The sequence below is a fragment of the Gymnoscopelus braueri genome (assembly GCF_963280865.1).
Source record: "Gymnoscopelus braueri genome assembly, chromosome: 2".
Classification (NCBI taxonomy): domain Eukaryota; kingdom Metazoa; phylum Chordata; class Actinopteri; order Myctophiformes; family Myctophidae; genus Gymnoscopelus; species Gymnoscopelus braueri.
The window spans coordinates 2,483,287-2,502,982 of NC_137604.1; the positions used below are offsets into that span (position 1 = coordinate 2,483,287).

At 42.9% G+C, this 19,696-nt stretch overlaps 2 protein-coding genes across 2 annotated transcripts in view; one reads left to right on the plus strand and one right to left on the minus strand.

Moving 5' to 3' along the window:
• Window positions 1-19,696, plus strand: part of LOC308076077 (uncharacterized protein) — a 382,945-nt gene that overhangs the window by 272,502 nt on the left and 90,747 nt on the right. The window lies entirely within an intron of this gene.
• The window catches only part of LOC308075118 (voltage-dependent T-type calcium channel subunit alpha-1H-like), a gene marked incomplete at its 3' end in the record, with an annotated part of 187,170 nt that overhangs the window by 115,260 nt on the left and 52,214 nt on the right, over window positions 1-19,696 (minus strand). The window contains 3 exon segments of the mRNA XM_080414756.1: window positions 5,770-5,887; window positions 7,066-7,251; window positions 19,433-19,584. Coding sequence (XP_080270882.1) covers window positions 5,770-5,887; window positions 7,066-7,251; window positions 19,433-19,584 — 456 coding nt within the window.

The following is a 19,696-nucleotide window of genomic DNA, read 5'->3' on the forward strand; positions in this document are numbered from 1 at the left end:
CGGGACAGAAAGTGTATTTTAGACGTGAGGTGGGGGGCTACGAGTGTTTCCACTAAGTAGTGTAGGCTTTCAACATCTTAAAACCGTCTTTGTTTTGGTGATAGCACAAATGTATTTTTATTTCTACTAAAGACGAGAGGCTGTGCAGCCTGCGCTGCCGCGGGTGTGCGGGCAACGGCTTGAAAGTACCACAGCGTGAAGGAGAACTCCTTCTAACGCTGTGGACCAGAGCTAGGTTGGGGTTAGGATGAGACATTTAGAGGTTAGGTTTAGGGTTAGAGTTTTTCCCCTGTTTTATACTTAACTTGTGTGGCAATGTCACATGCCGGAAAATAGCCGATCTACAAGCTCACAACGACTTTGTATATCTGCAATTTTATATATTCTGCAGTTTTGGCTACTTTTCAGCTATTTTCAATGCCGACCTAAAATTTGGTAGCAATACAAACCTGTGTGTGTGTGTGTGTGTGTGTGTGTGTGTGTGTGTGTGTGTGTGTGTGTGTGTGTGTGTGTGTGTGTGTGTGTGTGTGTGTGTGTGTGAGTCTGAGTGTGAGTGTGTGTGAGTGTGTGTGAGATAGTTACTTATTTGTATCCATTTTGATTCCCTAATCGGCATGATTCCTTGATCGATCCCACCATTGATCCTTTTCTATTTTTAGTAGTTGCAGCACTCTATCGATTTCATTTAATTTCCACCAGCAATCACAGCTAGAGCATGTTGGCTTCAACTGACAGCTGCTAACAGATGCTAGGTTCATTGTTCACCTGGTTATCCTAACGTTTCAATGTACAGAATATTATTTTGATAGTATATAGTTGATGCTATAGGTTCATTGTTTACCTAGATGGCATCCTAGTGTACTGAGACACTACACTGTCTCTCTGTATTCTATGATCCTATAGTTTACTGAGACACTACACTGTCTCTCTGTATTCTATGATCCTATAGTTTACTGAGACACTACACTGTCTCTGTATTCTATGATCCTATAGTTTACTGAGACACTACACTGTCTCTGTATTCTATGATCCTATAGTTTACTGAGACACTACACTGTCTCTCTGTATTCTATGATCCTATAGTTTACTGAGACACTACACTGTGTCTGTATTCTATGATCCTATAGTTTACTGAGACACTACACTGTCTCTCTGTATTCTATGATCCTATAGTTTACTGAGACACTACACTGTCTCTCTGTATTCTATGATCCTATAGTTTACTGAGACACAACACTGTCTATCTGTATTCTATGATCCTATAGTTTACTGAGACACTACACTGTCTCTGTATTCTATGATCCTATAGTTTACTGAGACACTACACTGTCTCTCTGTATTCTATGATCCTATAGTTTACTGAGACACTACACTGTCTCTCTGTATTCTATGATCCTATAGTTTACTGAGACACTACACTGTCTCTGCATTCTATGATCCTATAGTTTACTGAGACACTACACTGTCTCTCTGTATTCTATGATCCTATAGTTTACTGAGACACTACACTGTCTCTCTGTATTCTATGATCATATAGTTTACTGAGACACTACACTGTCTCTCTGTATTCTATGATCCTATAGTTTACTGAGACACTACACTGTCTCTCTGTATTCTATGATCCTATAGTTTACTGAGAGACTACACTGTCTCTCTGTATTCTATGATCCTATAGTTTACTGAGACACTACACTGTCTCTGTATTCTATGATCCTATAGTTTACTGAGACACTACACTGTCTCTCTGTATTCTATGATCCTATAGTTTACTGAGACACTACACTGTCTCTGTATTCTATGATCCTATAGTTTACTGAGACACTACACTGTCTCTGTATTCTATGATCCTTTAGTTTACTGAGACACTACACTGTCTCTGTATTCTATGATCCTATAGTTTACTGAGACACTACACTTTCTCTGTATTCTATGATCCTATAGTTTACTGAGACACTACACTGTCTCTCTGTATTCTATGATCCTATAGTTTACTGAGACACTACACTGTCTCTCTGTATTCTATGATCCTATAGTTTACTGAGACACTACACTGTCTCTCTGTATTCTATGATCCTATAGTTTACTGAGACACTACACTGTCTCTGTAGTCTATGATCCTATAGTTTACTGAGACACTACACTGTCTCTCTGTATTCTATGATCCTATAGTTTACTGAGACACTACACTGTCTCTCTGTATTCTATGATCCTATAGTTTACTGAGACACTACACTGTCTCTGCATTCTATGATCCTATAGTTTACTGAGACACTACACTGTCTCTCTGTATTCTATGATCCTATAGTTTACTGAGACACTACACTGTCTCTCTGTATTCTATGATCCTATAGTTTACTGAGACACTACACTGTCTCTCTGTATTCTATGATCCTATAGTTTACTGAGACACTACACTGTCTCTCTGTATTCTATGATCCTATAGTTTACTGAGAGACTACACTGTCTCTCTGTATTCTATGATCCTATAATTTACTGAGACACTACACTGTCTCTGTATTCTATGATCCTATAGTTTACTGAGACACTACACTGTCTCTCTGTATTCTATGATCCTATAGTTTACTGAGACACTACACTGTCTCTGTATTCTATGATCCTATAGTTTACTGAGACACTACACTGTCTCTCTGTATTCTATGATCCTATAGTTTACTGAGACACTACACTGTCTCTCTGTATTCTATGATCCTATAGTTTACTGAGACACTACACTGTCTCTGCATTCTATGATCCTATAGTTTACTGAGACACTACACTGTCTCTCTGTATTCTATGATCCTATAGTTTACTGAGACACTACACTGTCTCTCTGTATTCTATGATCCTATAGTTTACCGAGACACTACACTGTCTCTCTGTATTCTATGATCCTATAGTTTACTGAGACACTACACTGTCTCTCTGTATTCTATGATCCTATAGTTTACTGAGAGACTACACTGTCTCTCTGTATTCTATGATCCTATAATTTACTGAGACACTACACTGTCTCTGTATTCTATGATCCTATAGTTTACTGAGACACTACACTGTCTCTCTGTATTCTATGATCCTATAGTTTACTGAGAGACTACACTGTCTCTCTGTATTCTATGATCCTATAGTTTACTGAGACACTACACTGTCTCTGTATTCTATGATCCTATAGTTTACTGAGACACTACACTGTCTCTCTGTATTCTATGATCCTATAGTTTACTGAGAGACTACACTGTCTCTCTGTATTCTATGATCCTATAGTTTACTGAGACATTACACTGTCTCTGTATTCTATGATCCTATAGTTTACTGAGACACTACACTGTCTCTCTGTATTCTATGATCCTATAGTTTACTGAGACACTACACTGTCTCTGTATTCTATGATCCTATAGTTTACTGAGACACTACACTGTCTCTGTATTCTATGTATGTGTAGTGGTGGAAGAAGTGCTCAAATATTTTACTTAAGTAAAAATAGCAATACCACAATACAAAAACTACTCTGTTACAAGTAAAAGGCCTGTGTTCAAAATGTTACTTGAGTAAAAGTACAAACTTATTGGCTTCAAAATATACTTCAAGTACCAAAAGTAAAAGTACTAAAATGTTTGAAAATAGCAGATCTACAGTACAAGCTCGTTGTGAGCTTGTAGATCGCCTATTTTCAAATAGCCTATGTATAAAATAGGGCTGAAGTGGTTAATGTATGATTTATAATATAATAATGTATATCTGCAAAGTAACTGGTAACTAAAGTTTTCAAATAATTGTAGTGGAGTAGAAGTAAAAGTATTGAACATTGGAAATACTCCAGTAAAGTAAAAGTGCCTCAAAATTGCACTTACAGTATTTACATATTCATTATGTGTTTACCTTGTTTACTGTAAGTCACTCTGGATAAGAGCGTCTGATAAATGCCTACATTGTGAAATTGTTAAATTGAAACAGATGCTTAGCTTTGGAGCAATATGCTCCTGCAAACCATTAGCCATTTAATTCATGTTCCTTGTTTTCACCAGTACTTGGCAAAAAGCTTTATTAGAACGACATAATGTTTGTGCCAGTGATTTGATTTCAATGACATGACTCTATTCTCTCCACACGTCACGTCCCGCTTGTGATGTCCTCACACGTAATAATAATAATAATTAAGGCAGGGACTTGACTAAAATATTTAATCTAATGAATTAGAGGTTTTGTAATTAATTACTGGAAATTAATTGCATGTTTAATCACATATCAATATTTGACCTGAGGAGCAATTTTGTTCAATTAAAACAGGGTTTGGTATACGAGTGAATCAATGAGTGATTCCATAACTTTAAGCAACAATATAGTTAATTTTTTTTATCAAGGTGGTAAACAGACCAACAGTTTGTGTGTGCAAGTTTTACCATAAAGTGCAGCAATTTTAGGAATATATTCAGAGATTCAGGAAGCCTATATACATTCAAGGACCTTCTGTAAACTCAAGCTTCTAGTACACAATACTTTCAAGTACATTCCAGAACAGTGGAAACCCTGACCATTAGGAGAAATAATGAGGCCAGTTGTAAAAAAGAAATCTTGTCAGTCATGGTCATCAACCTGCCTGCCTCAAAGCAGAACGAAAGGACCTCAAACTCTAAACTCCTCCTATATGATCAACCATCGTGTGTGTGTGTGTGTGTGTGTGTGTGTGTGTGTGTGTGTGTGTGTGTGTGTGTGTGTGTGTGTGTGTGTGTGTGTGTGTGTGTGTGTGTGTGTGTGTGTGTGTGTGTGTGTGTGTGTCTGGGCATGACGTTAAACTGCCTCGTTGTAACCACCATCGTCAATGTAGTAGGTGCAGTGGATGCATTCGCAATTTCTGTGGACTATGTAGCTTGCATACAAGAAGGCATTTCTCACCGGAGGAATCTGGGTCCGTCAGCTGTCGGAATAGCAATAGGTGGACTTCCAGGCCCGTGAGAACTACTAGAGAGAGCGCTTTAACACCAAGCAGCAGTGCAAGACTAAGAACTTTATGTCCTCTTGGTCAGAGCATGTGAGCGGAGCGGAGCGGGTGGAAATGCCGCATGGCGCTCCAGGGGGCTGGTTTCACGCTCGCTATTCGCTCACGTTGACCCCCCCCCGCGCTCCGCTCCCCGTCGCTCCGTCGCTCACGTTGATTTGCGCACCTCTCGCTCCATGCTCCGCTCAAACCGGGTCGCTCAACAGTAAAAAAAAAAGAAAAGAAAAAGAAAGTAGACATTCTGATGAAATGTGGGTGCGCTGTGTGTGCACTGCTGGATGTCTGTGTGTCTCTGAGTCCGTGCGACCGACCGGGATGCTCAAACATTCGGTGCGCGGCCCCCGCCTGGACGAGCCTGGAGAGGCAGGCGGTCCTCGCTCTGAGTAGCGCTCCAACCTTTTAATAAACCAGCTCCACGCTCACGTCAAGATCGCGTCGCTACGCTCCTCGCTCGCGCTCCGCTCACATGCTCTGCTCTCGGTGATCCAGCCTATAGGACATTATACCCACGGACTGGTTGTTGGAGGGTTTCGACAACTTGGGATTCCTCAAGACGAGGCAGAAAGGCTGGTTAAAGTAGTGTCTGTCTGTCTCTGCTGCCATATGTGGCGAAGCCGCCGCTACTTGGAGTGCTGAGTGACATGCGTGTTGTATCATGAGGACATTATCCATGAGTTTGTGAATGTAACCTTTACTGCAGCTAAAATACTTGTGTCCCTGTATGCTGTCCCTGTGTGTGGACATAAATACATTGTTAAACTGTGTGTCTGACCGACCTGGAACACGGTGACGGTGGCCCAGAGCAGGGAGTCAAAGTTCTTCCTGTCAGGCAGAGTGTCTCCGCTGTCCTGACGCAGACCGAACTTACAGCCGAACAGATGCATGCCCAGGATGCTGCAACACACACACACGCACACGCACACGCACACACACACACACACACACACACACACACACACACACACACAATATACAAACATGTATATACGCACAATACACACAGTATATCATCGAGACCTCCGTGAATTAACAAGGACAACTTTTACAACTTTTTCTCCAAAGGCCCACACTGCTTTTTTGTTGGGGTTTCCACTAGATGGCGCTGTTCCGCAACCTATGAGCCACCATGTCAGGCTCAGACACAGAAAGATCTAGGAGATCACGTGATCACATGATCTACTCCTCCATCCACTTCCTGGTTAGCGTATTTGGGGAAACGGCTGTATCTTGCTTTCCTTTTTTTCTGCCTGCATTTTTTACGAGACATGCTATTTTCAACTGCCTGTAACAAGCGGACGGGAGGTCGCGATGACATTTTTTTTCTTTTTCGTGGAAGCACAGTGAAACCCTCAGTGATTAGCAACCATCAGAGGATCGATCATACTGGAGATAAATATTCTGTGACTACTTGAAAAGGTAAGAAAATCAAAAATAAGTCTGGCAGTGAAAGAGTTAAGGCCTTTGCAGACATGGCGCGATTAGTCAATCAGTTTTTACCGCATGCGAAAAGACGCACGAATCGAACTGGGTTCAATTGGAAAAAAAACGCATCGCCGGATCGCATCGCCGCACGGTAAATTCGGAGCCGGTGTGCATGAGGTCATAGAGAACCATGTGTTCATTTAAAAAATTATATTGTCAGTTTTTTCCGTGCGCAATCGCACCCTGTCTGCAAAGGCCTTTGACACTACAGTGTCACACACACACACACACACACACACACACACACACACACACACACACACACACACACACACACACACACACACACACACACACACACACACACACACACACACACACACACACACACACACACACACGGTCAGCAGGACTGAATATTTTGACCTCATACAATAATAGGACAGCTGCCTGCATGCGTGTGTGCTTGTGCAGGGAGCGGGCACATGTGTGTGTGTGTGTGTGTGTGTGTGTGTGTGTGTGTGTGTGTGTGTGAGAGAGAGAGTGTGAGTGTGCATACATTAATCGTGTGCAGAGGATAGCAATTAATATTCATGGTTTATTCATACACACACACACACACGCACACGCACACGCACACGCACACTGACCTGAAGATGAAGATGAAGAGCATGAGCAGCATGCAGAAGGTGGCCACGTTGTCCATGGTCTTCATCAGGACCACCAGCTGTCTCCTCAGGGCGGGGAGGAACCTGACCAGCTTCAACACGCGGAGCAGACGGAACGTACGCAACACAGAGAGACCACCCTCTGCCTCACACACGATCTCCCACACACTGACACACACACACACACGCACACACGCACACGCACACACACACACACGCACACACGCACACGCACACGCACACACACACAGGAGAGAGATTTAACAACACACACGTGTAACAACTTGTTCACACTGTAGCAACGACAAAAAAGCTACAGACTGAACCAAACAGTGTTGATTTCGTCGACTAAAACTATGACTAAAAATGTTCATCGACCACCTTTTTTCGCTGACGAACACTAAATAAAAAATAAATAATAAATAAATAAAAACTAAGCTATGATGACTAAAACTAAGACTAAATATATTGACAATTTCGTTAACAAAATAAAAACTAGACTAAAATGTTAGTGAGGGATCTAGAGGAGAAGAGATCCAGTAGAACTAAAAGACAAGACATTTTATATTTGGTTGTTCTAGGGTGTGCACTCTGAAAATAGCAGATCTACAAGCTCACAACGCGTCGTGCTGCGACGCGTTGTGAGCTTGTAGATCTGCTATTTTCAGCATGCAACCAAGTGTAAAATCAGCCATTACGACGCCATCAAGGCACCGCCAACATACATTTTAGTCGACTAAATCAACTGTAGATTTAGTCGACTATAATCTTATGATATTTAGTCGACTAAAACTTGACAAAAACTAAAACATTTCAGATGACTAAAATATGACTAAAACTAAATGGAATTTTATTCAAAAGACTATGACTAAAACTACATCAAAATTTGCTGTCAAAATCAACACTGTATCGGGAACCCGGGTCTCCCCCGTGCGGGAAGAGACACTAAAGACAAATACCCCAAAGGGGAATTCCCTCCTTGGCCAGGGGAGATACTAGGTCTTTAGGCAGAGGCTGTGAGACAGTCTGCTACGCATGGTTTCAGAGTCACCGTCAACACGCTCGTTGACGTCGACGTCATCAACAACCGTGTGAGGGAACGACGAGTGAGGAAAATATGAATTCATACGTAAAGGCTTGAGTTAAACAGAAGAGGGAACGCGCTGACGGCAACAATCTGTTGTTCCCTCATTAGGCTACAAGCAGGACAGGAGTGGTCAATACTTTGACTTCTTCTCCACTACATCTCAGAGGCACATATTGTACTTTTATTTACCCGTTTAGGACAGTGGTTCTCAAAGTGGGGCCCGGGAACCCCCAGGGGTCTTTGAGGGAGTTTCAGGGGGTCCCCAGCTAAACGAAAGATAGTTAGGGACCAAATTGACCCATGGGTCTGTAACTCTGAGAGAGTACAAATGGAACCAAATGGACCCGTTAGGGTCCATTTGGTTCCATTTGCACACTCTCAAGAGTTAAATTAACATTGATTTTACAATAGAAATTGGGGTCCCAGAGATATGAATGCCGTAACATGGGGGTCCGTAGCCCTAATGCATGTCAAACTGGGGGTCCTTGAAATTACAATGGTTGAGAATCACTGCTATAGCCATAAAAAATCTTCTCTTCTCTGTATGGGGGTCCCTGGCATATCTTTTCAAATGGGTGTCCCAGGGCTAATATGTGTCAATTTGGGGGTCCTTGACGCGAAAAAGGTTGAAAACCACTGCTTTAGGAGACCAGAAGTAGGTGGTGACTCTATTAATTCCAGTGGAAGCAGTGAACATATCTCAGCAGAAGATTTGAACATAAGCGCGCACGCACGCACGCACACACACACACACACACACACACACACACACACACACACACACACACACACACACACACACACACACACACACACACACACACACACACACACAAACAAGAAGGTGTCATTGTGTTTCAGGTTCAAATGTGCTGCTGAGCCAATCAAATGAAGCTACATGAGAAACTGACCCGGAACAGTAAATGGGTGCGTATAAAAGGGAACTACAGTTGTGTGCAGACTCAGAGAGAGGAGGAGAGTGGAAAAGGTGAAACTATAACATTATGATTGATTGACTCTTCACCGTGTCATTGGAGTGCTGTGAAAGTGAAAGACACCTTCAATCTCTTTATATTTAGTCTGCACAGGCAGCATGTAAAACAACGCACGTGTTTCTGCACAAAGCCTTGTTCAGCATTATACCGTTATAGCAACGTATGTAATGCTGACAAAGTACCCAAACATGTACTGTTTTTCTGTGTACTGCCCATCCATCCATCTTATTTGTATCAGCTTGCACAGCCGATCAGTAAAGAGACGCTGCAACTAGACGTCACTATCTCATCACTTTTTCCTCATTGGCTGGCCTTAGTAAAAGACCAGCCAATGAGGGCTCGCCAATGGCTTCCCATGTCCTCTCAAAATATGGCATCTAAACAACTACGCAGCATATGGGAGCTAAACATGCAAAGTCTATGGTAGTCACTACGGATGCGATACTGCGTTCGGCCACTGTATATATCTCTATGGAAAATCTGTGGCGCTGTTCCTCACTCGGCCAGCCAATCAAAGGGCTAGCTCAGTTTTGCAGAAGCAGCCATCTTGTTTAGCGTTTATGCGGACAGCATCACAGACTGGAAAATATGGTTTTATTTAACGATAGAACGCAAAATGACATTACTAAACACATGTATGACATAGTGTGTTTAGTCAGAATGCTATGCTGACCATGTTCGATGAAGAAAATGGTTATGGGACTTTTTTGTTGGACTGCGCTTGAAACGGTGTCCAATTCGCTTTGTAATTTGCGTATCCGGTCTAGAGCGGACACGGAAACAGCTGTTTGTGTTCATGTATGTGTGAGCGGAAATGATCGGACACAGTAGGAGTTTATCGAGACCACCCCTCCCCCATCTGACGACGTTGTCAGCGCTCTGTCTGATACAATAGCCTAGCTACATTATTAGAAACTCTAATAGCTTAATAAGAATGACATTCGCTCTCTGTGGTCGTCTCTGAAACAGTGTAGTTGACAGTACTTTTCAAGGGGTTTAGCTTTGCTGCAAGCTGATACATATATGACTGTGTCATTTCTTGTTTTTTAAAGATTAGTTTTGGGGCCTTTTGCCTTTATTAAGACGAGTGCAGTGGAGAGAGACGGGAGACAGTGAGAGAGTCGGGCGATGACATGCAGCCAATTCGCCGTCGGGTTCGGGAATCGAACCTGGGACACGCTGTGTGTGCAAGGCATCAGAGCCTATGTGGTCCGCGCCTTGACCACGCAGCCATCGGCGCTCCCCATCCATCCGTCTTCATCCTCTTATCGGATGGCAGAGGTAACAGTTCCAGCAGAGAATCCCAGATCAGTCACCTCTGACTGGAGAATCCTGAGGCTTTCCCCACCAGGCCTCCAGAGTGGAGATATAATCTACCATCTGGTCCTTGGCCTCCTCCCAGTGGGGAGGTGCCCAGAAAAAAACTCCCAGAGGAGGTGACCAGGACACCTCCATCCATACTAGATGGCTGAACCTCTGCTGAATTGCAGTGGTGTAAAGTAACTAAGTACATTTACTCAAGTACTGTACTTATAGGAACAGTTTTGAGGTATTTTTTTTTACTTTACTTGAGTATTTCCAATTTTCAATACTTTTACTTCTACTCCACTACATTTCAGAACTAAATATTGTACTTTTACTCCACTACAATTAATTCAAAACTTTAGTTACTAGTTACTTTGCAGATTTTGATTATCATTACAAAACATACATTAACCACTTTAGTCCTATATACATTTCGGCCATTTGAAAATAGCAGATCTACAAGCTCACAATGCGTCGCGATGTGACGCATTGTGAGCTTGTAGATCTGCTATTTTCAAAGGATTTTCTTATACATTTCATACATTTGAAAACTTGTGAAATGGGACATTTCTGCATAACGAGCACTTTCTACTTTTGGTACTTTAAGTACATTTTGATACCAATACCTTTATACTTTTACTAAAAGTAAATTTGTAATTCCGGACTATTACTTGTAACAGAGTATTTCTACATTGCATAGTATTGATACTTTTACTTAAGTAAAACATTAAGATTACTTTTGCCACCACTGCTGAATTGGCCCATTTCCAACATAAAGGAGCAGTGTCTGTCCTCTGACTCTCTCCTGGGTCTCTATAATGTGCGTTGCTCAGTGTAAACACTGTTTACAATGAGCTTGAAGGACGTTTGAGTTCTGTTGGGAATCCCTCTGACTGGGGAGGGACTTTTAATGGACTGTGTTCACTGTAAAACAACTACTGGAAGAGGCTTGTATATGGAGCTCACGTTCTCTTAAGTACATTATATAATCCTCAATGTTAAAGCTGCACTATGTACGTTTCAATGGCGTCAGTGTGGGCTGAAGCTAGGGGGGGGGAGGACGCAAAAGTTTGAGTTTATTTTTTCCCTTATTTTTTCTCTAAATATTAAGATGAGAGACGGACGTCTTTGACGAGGTGTCGCAAAGTGGTTAATGTATGTTTTGTAATATTAATCAAAATCTACAAAGTAACTAGTAACTAAAGTTTTCAAATCATTGTAGTGGAGTCAGTGGCGTAACGGAGGGGTAGCAAGTGATGCGGTGCGGGGGGGCCACCAGCAGGGGGGGCCCCGCCTGCGCTGATACAAATATTTTTACAGCAAAAAAAAAGAAAAAAGTTGATTTATATTGGTCAAATAGAACCGAATTAGACCCGAATAAGACCGAATTAGACCCGAATTAGACCCGAATTAGACCCGAATTAGACCCGAAAAAAAACCAGCGTGCAAGCGTGAAACTCCCGTGATTCTGCGTTACGCTACTGAGTGGAGTAAAAGTACAAAATTTGTCTCTGAGCTGTATTGGAGTAGAAGTAAATTTGTACTGAAAACTGGACATGCTCCACTAAAGTAAAACATAACTCAAAATGGTCCTTAAGTACAGTAACTTGAGTAAATGTACTAAGTTACTTTACACCACTGCCAGTACTGCACAGCATCGGGCTGACGGGAGCAGAGACTATAAATGAACTTGTTGTTGTTATGGCACAGACCGGCCGGAACTAGATAGATAGTTCAGTGTTCTTTCCATTTAGTAGGCTACTGTACATTAATTGTTGCATTAATGTATATATTATATATATATATATATATATATATATATATATATATATATATATATATATATATATATATATATGTATATATATATATACATTTAAACTACACTACATTTAAAAAATGTAGTGTGGCATCTCTTTCTTGGCCTAGTGGGGATGTGCATGCAAAGTTTCACGTCAATCGGACACTGTGTTCATGACTAAAAATCACTAAAATCATCATAACGATAGAAAGCAATACCTGATTTTTTTTAACACTCATCTTTTAATTATTATCATTACAAACTAATAAAATAACCCTTGTTGAAATGTTCAGTGATCCCCCCCTAAAACATAATCATCAGGTATTATGGTTATACTAGGAGGAAGATTTTTTTCAAAAAAGTGTACAGAAATTGTTAAAATTGTTTTTTTGTGGACACGCCTCCAGTTCATTAAGTATACCTGGTTCTCACCTTAGCACCTCCTCCACCACCTTAGCACCACCCACCTGTCCTAGTCCCTCCTCCTCCTCATGCCCACACCTGTTGTGTTATGATAATGAGGGGGAGGGCATGTTTTTACTATGTCACTAAAGCGCTGTTTCTCTATTGGCACGTTTGACCCTCAAGGTTTCAGCCTCCAGGTAGAAACTCAAAATAGTCAGAGAAGACATAAAACACCATAAAAACACCACCAGGGGGCTTAATGAAGTTCTATCAACCTCATAGACACATGAAGAACAGAAAAAGTGCAAAACCATGGCACCACCTCTTTAAGCCTCTGTCTCTCTCCAGTCCCTTGCCAGATTGTCTTGTGTTTCCCTAGCTCTCAAGCGTTGTTCTATATAAGCCAAGTTTCAAAGCCAAGTTTTTGCCCTTACTGATCTGTGTTTTGTTTTCTAGACTAGGTTTTTGCCCAGCCGGTACCTCTGCCTTCGCTGACCGCCCCCTTGGATTTCGACCCCTTGCTTCCCACATACATACATGTATGTATGTATGTAACTATGTATGTATGTATGTATGTATGTATGTGTGTATATATATATATATATATATATATATATATATATATATATATATATATATATATATTCAATTAAGTCCCCTTCCAATCAGTATGCAAATTACATCCTGCACATAATTCTACATTAATTCAAACTGTGAACTCTGACTGTGGAGGGAGTCTGGGAGATGGGTGGGTTATTGCTATAATGATCATTATATCCAGATGTAAAAGAAAATATTTCAAAGGAAGAAGAGAGAAAATCCCGGTTGTCATGTACAGTATATGGACAGTCAAAATGTGTTGGAATTATTCACATGATGAAACTTGATGTGATTTCACCAGTAGAAAATAAATACATTGCACTTCATGTCAAAAAAGGTTTGCCAACCCCTGGCCAGCGAGTCGCGAGTTTGATTGCCGAGCCCGACGACGACCGTTGCTGCGTCTCTCCGTCTCCGTCTCTCTCTCTCTCTCTCTCTCTCTCTCTCTCTCTCTCTCTCTCTCTCTCTCTCTCTCTCTCTCTCTCTCTCTCTCTCTCTCTCTCTCTCTCTCTCTCTCTCTCTCTCTCTCTCTCTCTCTCTCTCTCTCTCTCTCTCTCTCTCTCTCTCTCTCTCTCTCTCTCTCTCTCTCTCTCTCTCTCTCCCCCATTCAATAAAAAGGCAGAAAAGCCCCAAAACTAGAAAGAAAGAAAAGCAAAGTGTCTGACGAGGTCCTGACAGCATGATAATAATAATAACAGATTGATAGAAGCCACAGTGGATGGATTGAACGAGGTCCTGGCAGCAGAATAATTGAGTTTCCTCAGAAGGTTAATTCTCCTCTGGCCCGCCGTCAGACCGATGACCTACTTGTGCAGGAAGGATGCATATTGCCATGGCAACCATAACCGATGCATCCTTCGTGCGGTCCCCCGTCTGTCGGGCGGAAATCAAGTATGTTCCGAAAACCGTGAAAATGGGGAGAAAAAAAATAACCTAAATATTTATGTTCCAATGGATCCAATGTAGTTGTTATCTTATCATAAGGTCTTTGTTAATACTATTCATCGGTTCAATGTTTATAAAACGCATTGCTTTCCCTACTTTTCAGAAAAATTTCAAAAGTAGGGAAAACAGTAGATCTACAAGCTCAGGACGTGCCGTATCGCGACACTTGTAGATCTGTTATTTTCCCTACTTTTGCGCGACACTCTTATGTCGAACCGGGGCCTTAATTTAGGAATAAAAACATCTATCTCATACCCTAGGTGGGGTTGGCGAAAGGGCCTACTCTGGGTGGAGTTTGCATGTTCTCCCCGTGTCTCCTAGGGTAGTTAATACCCTCACAAAAAACATGTAGTAATCCTGGTCTCTATACCGCCTCCCCCATGACAGCCGGGGCGCCTGATGGAGGTGAAAGGAACTGGTTGGAATAATGTGTTCCTTCCACGTGCTACATCCTACCGGGGAAACTCCCCCCTGTCAGGTGACAAGAAGCTATACGTCCTACCGCGGAAACTCCCCCCTGTCAGGTGATAAGAAGCTATACGTCCTACCGGGGAAACGGGAAACTCCCCCGTCAGGTGATAAGAAGCTACGTCCTACCGGGGAAACTCCCCCGTCAGGTGATAAGAAGCTACGTCCTACCGGGGAAACTCCCCCCTGTCAGGTGATAAGAAGCTACGTCCTACTGGGGAAACTCCCCCCTGTCAGGTGATAAGAAGCTACGTCCTACCGGGGAAACTCCCCCCTGTCAGGTGATAAGAAGCTATACGTCCTACTGGGGAAACTCCCCCCTGTCAGGTGATAAGAAGCTACGTCGTACCGGGGAACCTCCCCCCTGTCAGGTGATAAGAAGCTACGTCGTACCGGGGAACCTCCCCCCTGTCAGGTGATAAGAAGCTACGTCCTACCGGGGACACTCCCCCCTGTCAGGTGATAAGAAGCTACGTCCTACCGGGGAAACTCCCCCCTGTCAGGTGATAAGAAGCTACGTCCTACCGGGGAAACTCCCCCCTGTCAGGTGATAAGAAGCTACGTCCTACCGGGGAAACTCCCCCCTGTCAGGTGATAAGAAGCTACGTCCTACCGGGGACACTCCCCCCTGTCAGGTGATAAGAAGCTACGTCCTACTGGGGAAACTCCCCCCTGTCAGGTGATAAGAAGCTACGTCCTACTGGGGAAACTCCCCCCTGTCAGGTGATAAGAAGCTACGTCCTACCGGGGACACTCCCCCCTGTCAGGTGATAAGAAGCTACGTCCTACCGGGGAAACTCCCCCCTGTCAGGTGATAAGAAGCTATACGTCCTACTGGGGAAACTCCCCCCTGTCAGGTGATAAGAAGCTACGTCGTACCGGGGAACCTCCCCCCTGTCAGGTGATAAGAAGCTACGTCCTACCGGGGAAACTCCTCCCTGTCAGGTGATAAGAAGCTACGTCCTACCGGGGACACTCCCCCCTGTCAGGTGATAAGAAGCTACGTCCTACCGGGGAAACTCCCCCCTGTCAGGTGATAAGAAGCTACGTCCTACCGGGGAACCTCCCCCCTGTCAGGTGATAAGAAGCTACGTCGTACCGGGGAACCTCCCCCCTGTCAGGTGATAAGAAGCTACGTCGTACCGGGGAACCTCCCCCCTGTCAGGTGATAAGAAGCTACGTCCTACCGGGGAACCTCCCCCCTGTCAGGTGATAAGAAGCTACGTCCTACCGGGGAACCTCCCCCCTGTCAGGTGATAAGAAGCTACGTCCTACCGGGGACACTCCCCCCTGTCAGGTGATAAGAAGCTACGTCCTACCGGGGAACCTCCCCCCTGTCAGGTGATAAGAAGCTACGTCCTACCGGGGAAACTCCCCCCTGTCAGGTGATAAGAAGCTACGTCCTACCGGGGAACCTCCCCCCTGTCAGGTGATAAGAAGCTACGTCCTACCGGGGAACCTCCCCCCTGTCAGGTGATAAGAAGCTACGTCCTACCGGGGACACTCCCCCCTGTCAGGTGATAAGAAGCTACGTCCTACCGGGGAAACTCCCCCTGTCAGGTGACAAGAAGGTCAGTTGGCTCTCATGCATTGAAGGAGGCATGAGCTCGGCCCTGGGCTCCCTAGGCTGGTGGGGGGAGTGTAGCGCCCAGGAGGCACCGGGTGAAAAAAGGGTTACAAAATTGTGGGATAAAAATAAAAACATCTACAGTATCTACTGTGGCGCATCCGGCTTTGTCGAGCGTCTACACCAACACAAGGAGGGTGATATTTGTCACCGCATGTATTCCCACGGGCTGGAGGGGCGGAGCCTGTCAGCAGTAGGAGGGTGGGGGGGAGTAGGACGAAGGCTCTACGTCCTCCCGGTGGGGGCTCCTCACTGGCAGGTGAGTCAGTAGCAGTGGTGGAAAAAATACAATTAATTAAAAGTATCAATACTGCAATGTAGACATACTCTGTTACAAGTAAGAGTCCGGAATTCAATATCTACTTGAGTAAAAGTACAAAAGTATTGGAATCAAAATATGCTTAAAGTACAAAAGTAAAAGTACTAATTTTGCAGAATGTCCCATTTCACAAGTTTTAACATGTATAAAAACCGTTAGAAAATAGCAGATCTACAAGCTCACAATGCGTCGCATTGTGAGCTTGTAGATCTGCTATTTTCAAATGGCCGTAATGTATATAGGGCTGAAGTGGTTACTGTATGTTTTGTAATAATAATCTAAATCTACAAAGTAACTAAAGTTTTCAATAATTGTAGTGGAGTAAAAGTACAATATTTGCCTCTGAGATGTAGTGGAGTAGAAGTAAAAGTATTGAAAATTGGAAATACTCCAGTAAAGTAAAAAATACCTCAACATTTTACTTAAGTACAGTACTTGAGTAAATGTACTTAATTACACCACTGGTCAGTAGGATGCAACGGCAGTGACAACACACAGCAATGTGTGTGGGGAGGATTAAATGGCATAACGACTAAATTGGGGAGAAAAAGGGGTAAGAAAAAAAAAACATACAAATTTGAACATGGAGATACAAGCTTTCCGCCGCGATATGTAACAAAAGGCGCCATGAGACCCTCATGGATTAATAACTTCCTGCTCTGTGTTTGACATGGAAGCACAGTGTTGTCATGAATGAAATATGACTTCCATACATAATTAATGTAGAAACCCTTTGAGGTAGACCGTGTCATTCTCTACGGGGGGGGTCACCACACAGGAGACATGTAGATAACATGTAAAGCCACGTTTTCATACACACAGAAAGATCCTCAGTGTTCATTTAGAAGCCCTCACTATCAGGCAGTGGTGGAAAGTAACTAAGTACATTTACTTAAGTACTGTACTTAAGTACAATTTTGAGGTATTTGTACTTTACTTGAGTATTTCCAATTTCCAATACTTTTACTTCTACTCCACTACATCTCAGAGGCAAATATTGTACTTTTAATCCACTACAATTATTTGAAAACTTAAGTTACTAGTTACTTTTCAGATATAAATTATGATATTATGAAACATACATTAACCACTTTAGCCCTATTTTATACTGTAGGCTATTTGAAAATAGCAGATCTACAAGCTCACAACGCGTCGCATCGCGACGCGTTGTGGGCTTGTAGATCTGCTATTTTCAAATATTTAGTACTTTTACTTTTGGTACTTTAAGTACATTTTGATGCCAATACTTTTGTACTTTTACTCAAGTAAATTTTTAATTCTGGACTTTTACTTGTAACAGAGTATTTTTATATTGCAGTATTGGTACTTTTACTTAAGTAAAGAATTTGAGTACTTTTTCCACCACTGCTATCAGGGCAGGAGTTTCACGGAGGCCATCGAGGAAGGAGTTATATAGCTGCTTGTATCTAACCTTTATATTATACCATCACTTATAATACTTCTACAATACATCATGATAGTTGACAGCTTGTAAGAGCCTAAATGTCTCCACTATAGGCCTAATAGCTATTGTTTTGGTACAGCCTATCTTGTTATGGTTCAGTTTCCATGAAGGCGATGGCCGCCGTTGCCCCTCATTTTGGCCGTATGCACTTGAAAGAATTATACACCCAAAGGCCACAGTGGCATCGATGCCCGCCCTGTGTGCCAGGCTGCCAGCTGATTTCACCATTTCATCCTTTGCTTTTTTTCCTGTCAATAAGGTTTTCAGACACCAGTGTCGGAATTCTGAAATTCTATATTTATTTATTTCGCTGATACTATGCATTAAAAACTTTTTTTTATGTCAGCACTTAACTTTTATAAAATGCGTTCGGTGCCAGAAATCTCACCGTTGAGCTGCGCGGCGCTGTTTAAGCTGTAGACTCCACAACGAGCATTCCATGTGAAACAAAGCATGCGTGCATTTTGCACGACGGTCCTGGCTAACGCCTGGAACGATAACATCTCTCACGCGGGTGATTCCAGAGCTGCTCCAGCCCCTCCAATGTGGAAGAAAACGAAAAAACAAAAGAGACTGAAAACACGGTTCAGACCGTGTTCGGCACCCGATGTGTTAAAGGGGTATTTTGGACCACGGTTTTTCTTACCTTTTCTATGACGTTATGATACCCTAGGATGAATGGTACAGTAGAAACATGTCATAACTCCATCCCGGGTCCACCACAGCTTAAAACGTGCGCCAATAGGCATTGCGCTAGATCGCATATTTTAATAGCTTTTTTTTTTTTTTTTTGGGGCGGTGAAACCGCCCCTATATGTGAGGTTTGGACATTGCACCCCCCCAACCCTGCGCTGTGATTGGCCACCAGTGTACCCCCCTAACCCTGCACCGTGATTGGCCAATCACAGTCTATTCAGGACTGTGATTGGCTAGTGAAACATGACACATGTGCATAGCCCTATAAATAGGACTATGCATTTAATAAAAACACATTTATGTTTTTTTTTAAGTTAGGGGTCCACAATATTACTTTTCTTTAAGTGAACTTCCATCACTGTGATGACCACTGTGACCACACCGCCCACTTCACACTGGGTGTTATTTTTTTTTGGTGATATCTGACGTTCATAGTGACAGGACACTATGCAATGTGATCGTCTTGAATGCGCCCCACCAGAAGTCTCGCTAGACCAGATTGAAATCTCGAGATTGAAATCTCGTCTAGCGAGACTTCCGGTGGGGCGCATTCAAGACGATCCCTTGTAGCATTTGTAGAATTGTCTTCAGGTCTTACTGGGTTAAATAAAAAATGCACACACACACACAGCTCACCTGATGATGACGATGACACTGTCGAAGCCGTTGTAAGGGTTCTTGACGTATCCGAACAGACCCAGAGCCAGCAGCTTGATGAGCATCTCCAGGCTGAACAGGCTGGTGAACACCATGTTACTGATCTCCAAGATGTCCGTCAACTCCTGAGGCTGCAGAGACACACACGCACACGCACACGCACACGCACAGTAAATTAGATTAGCTCTTCAATTGAGTTTCTTTTTTTCTTTGCTTTTTACACCTTCTTCATTCTTAAATCTT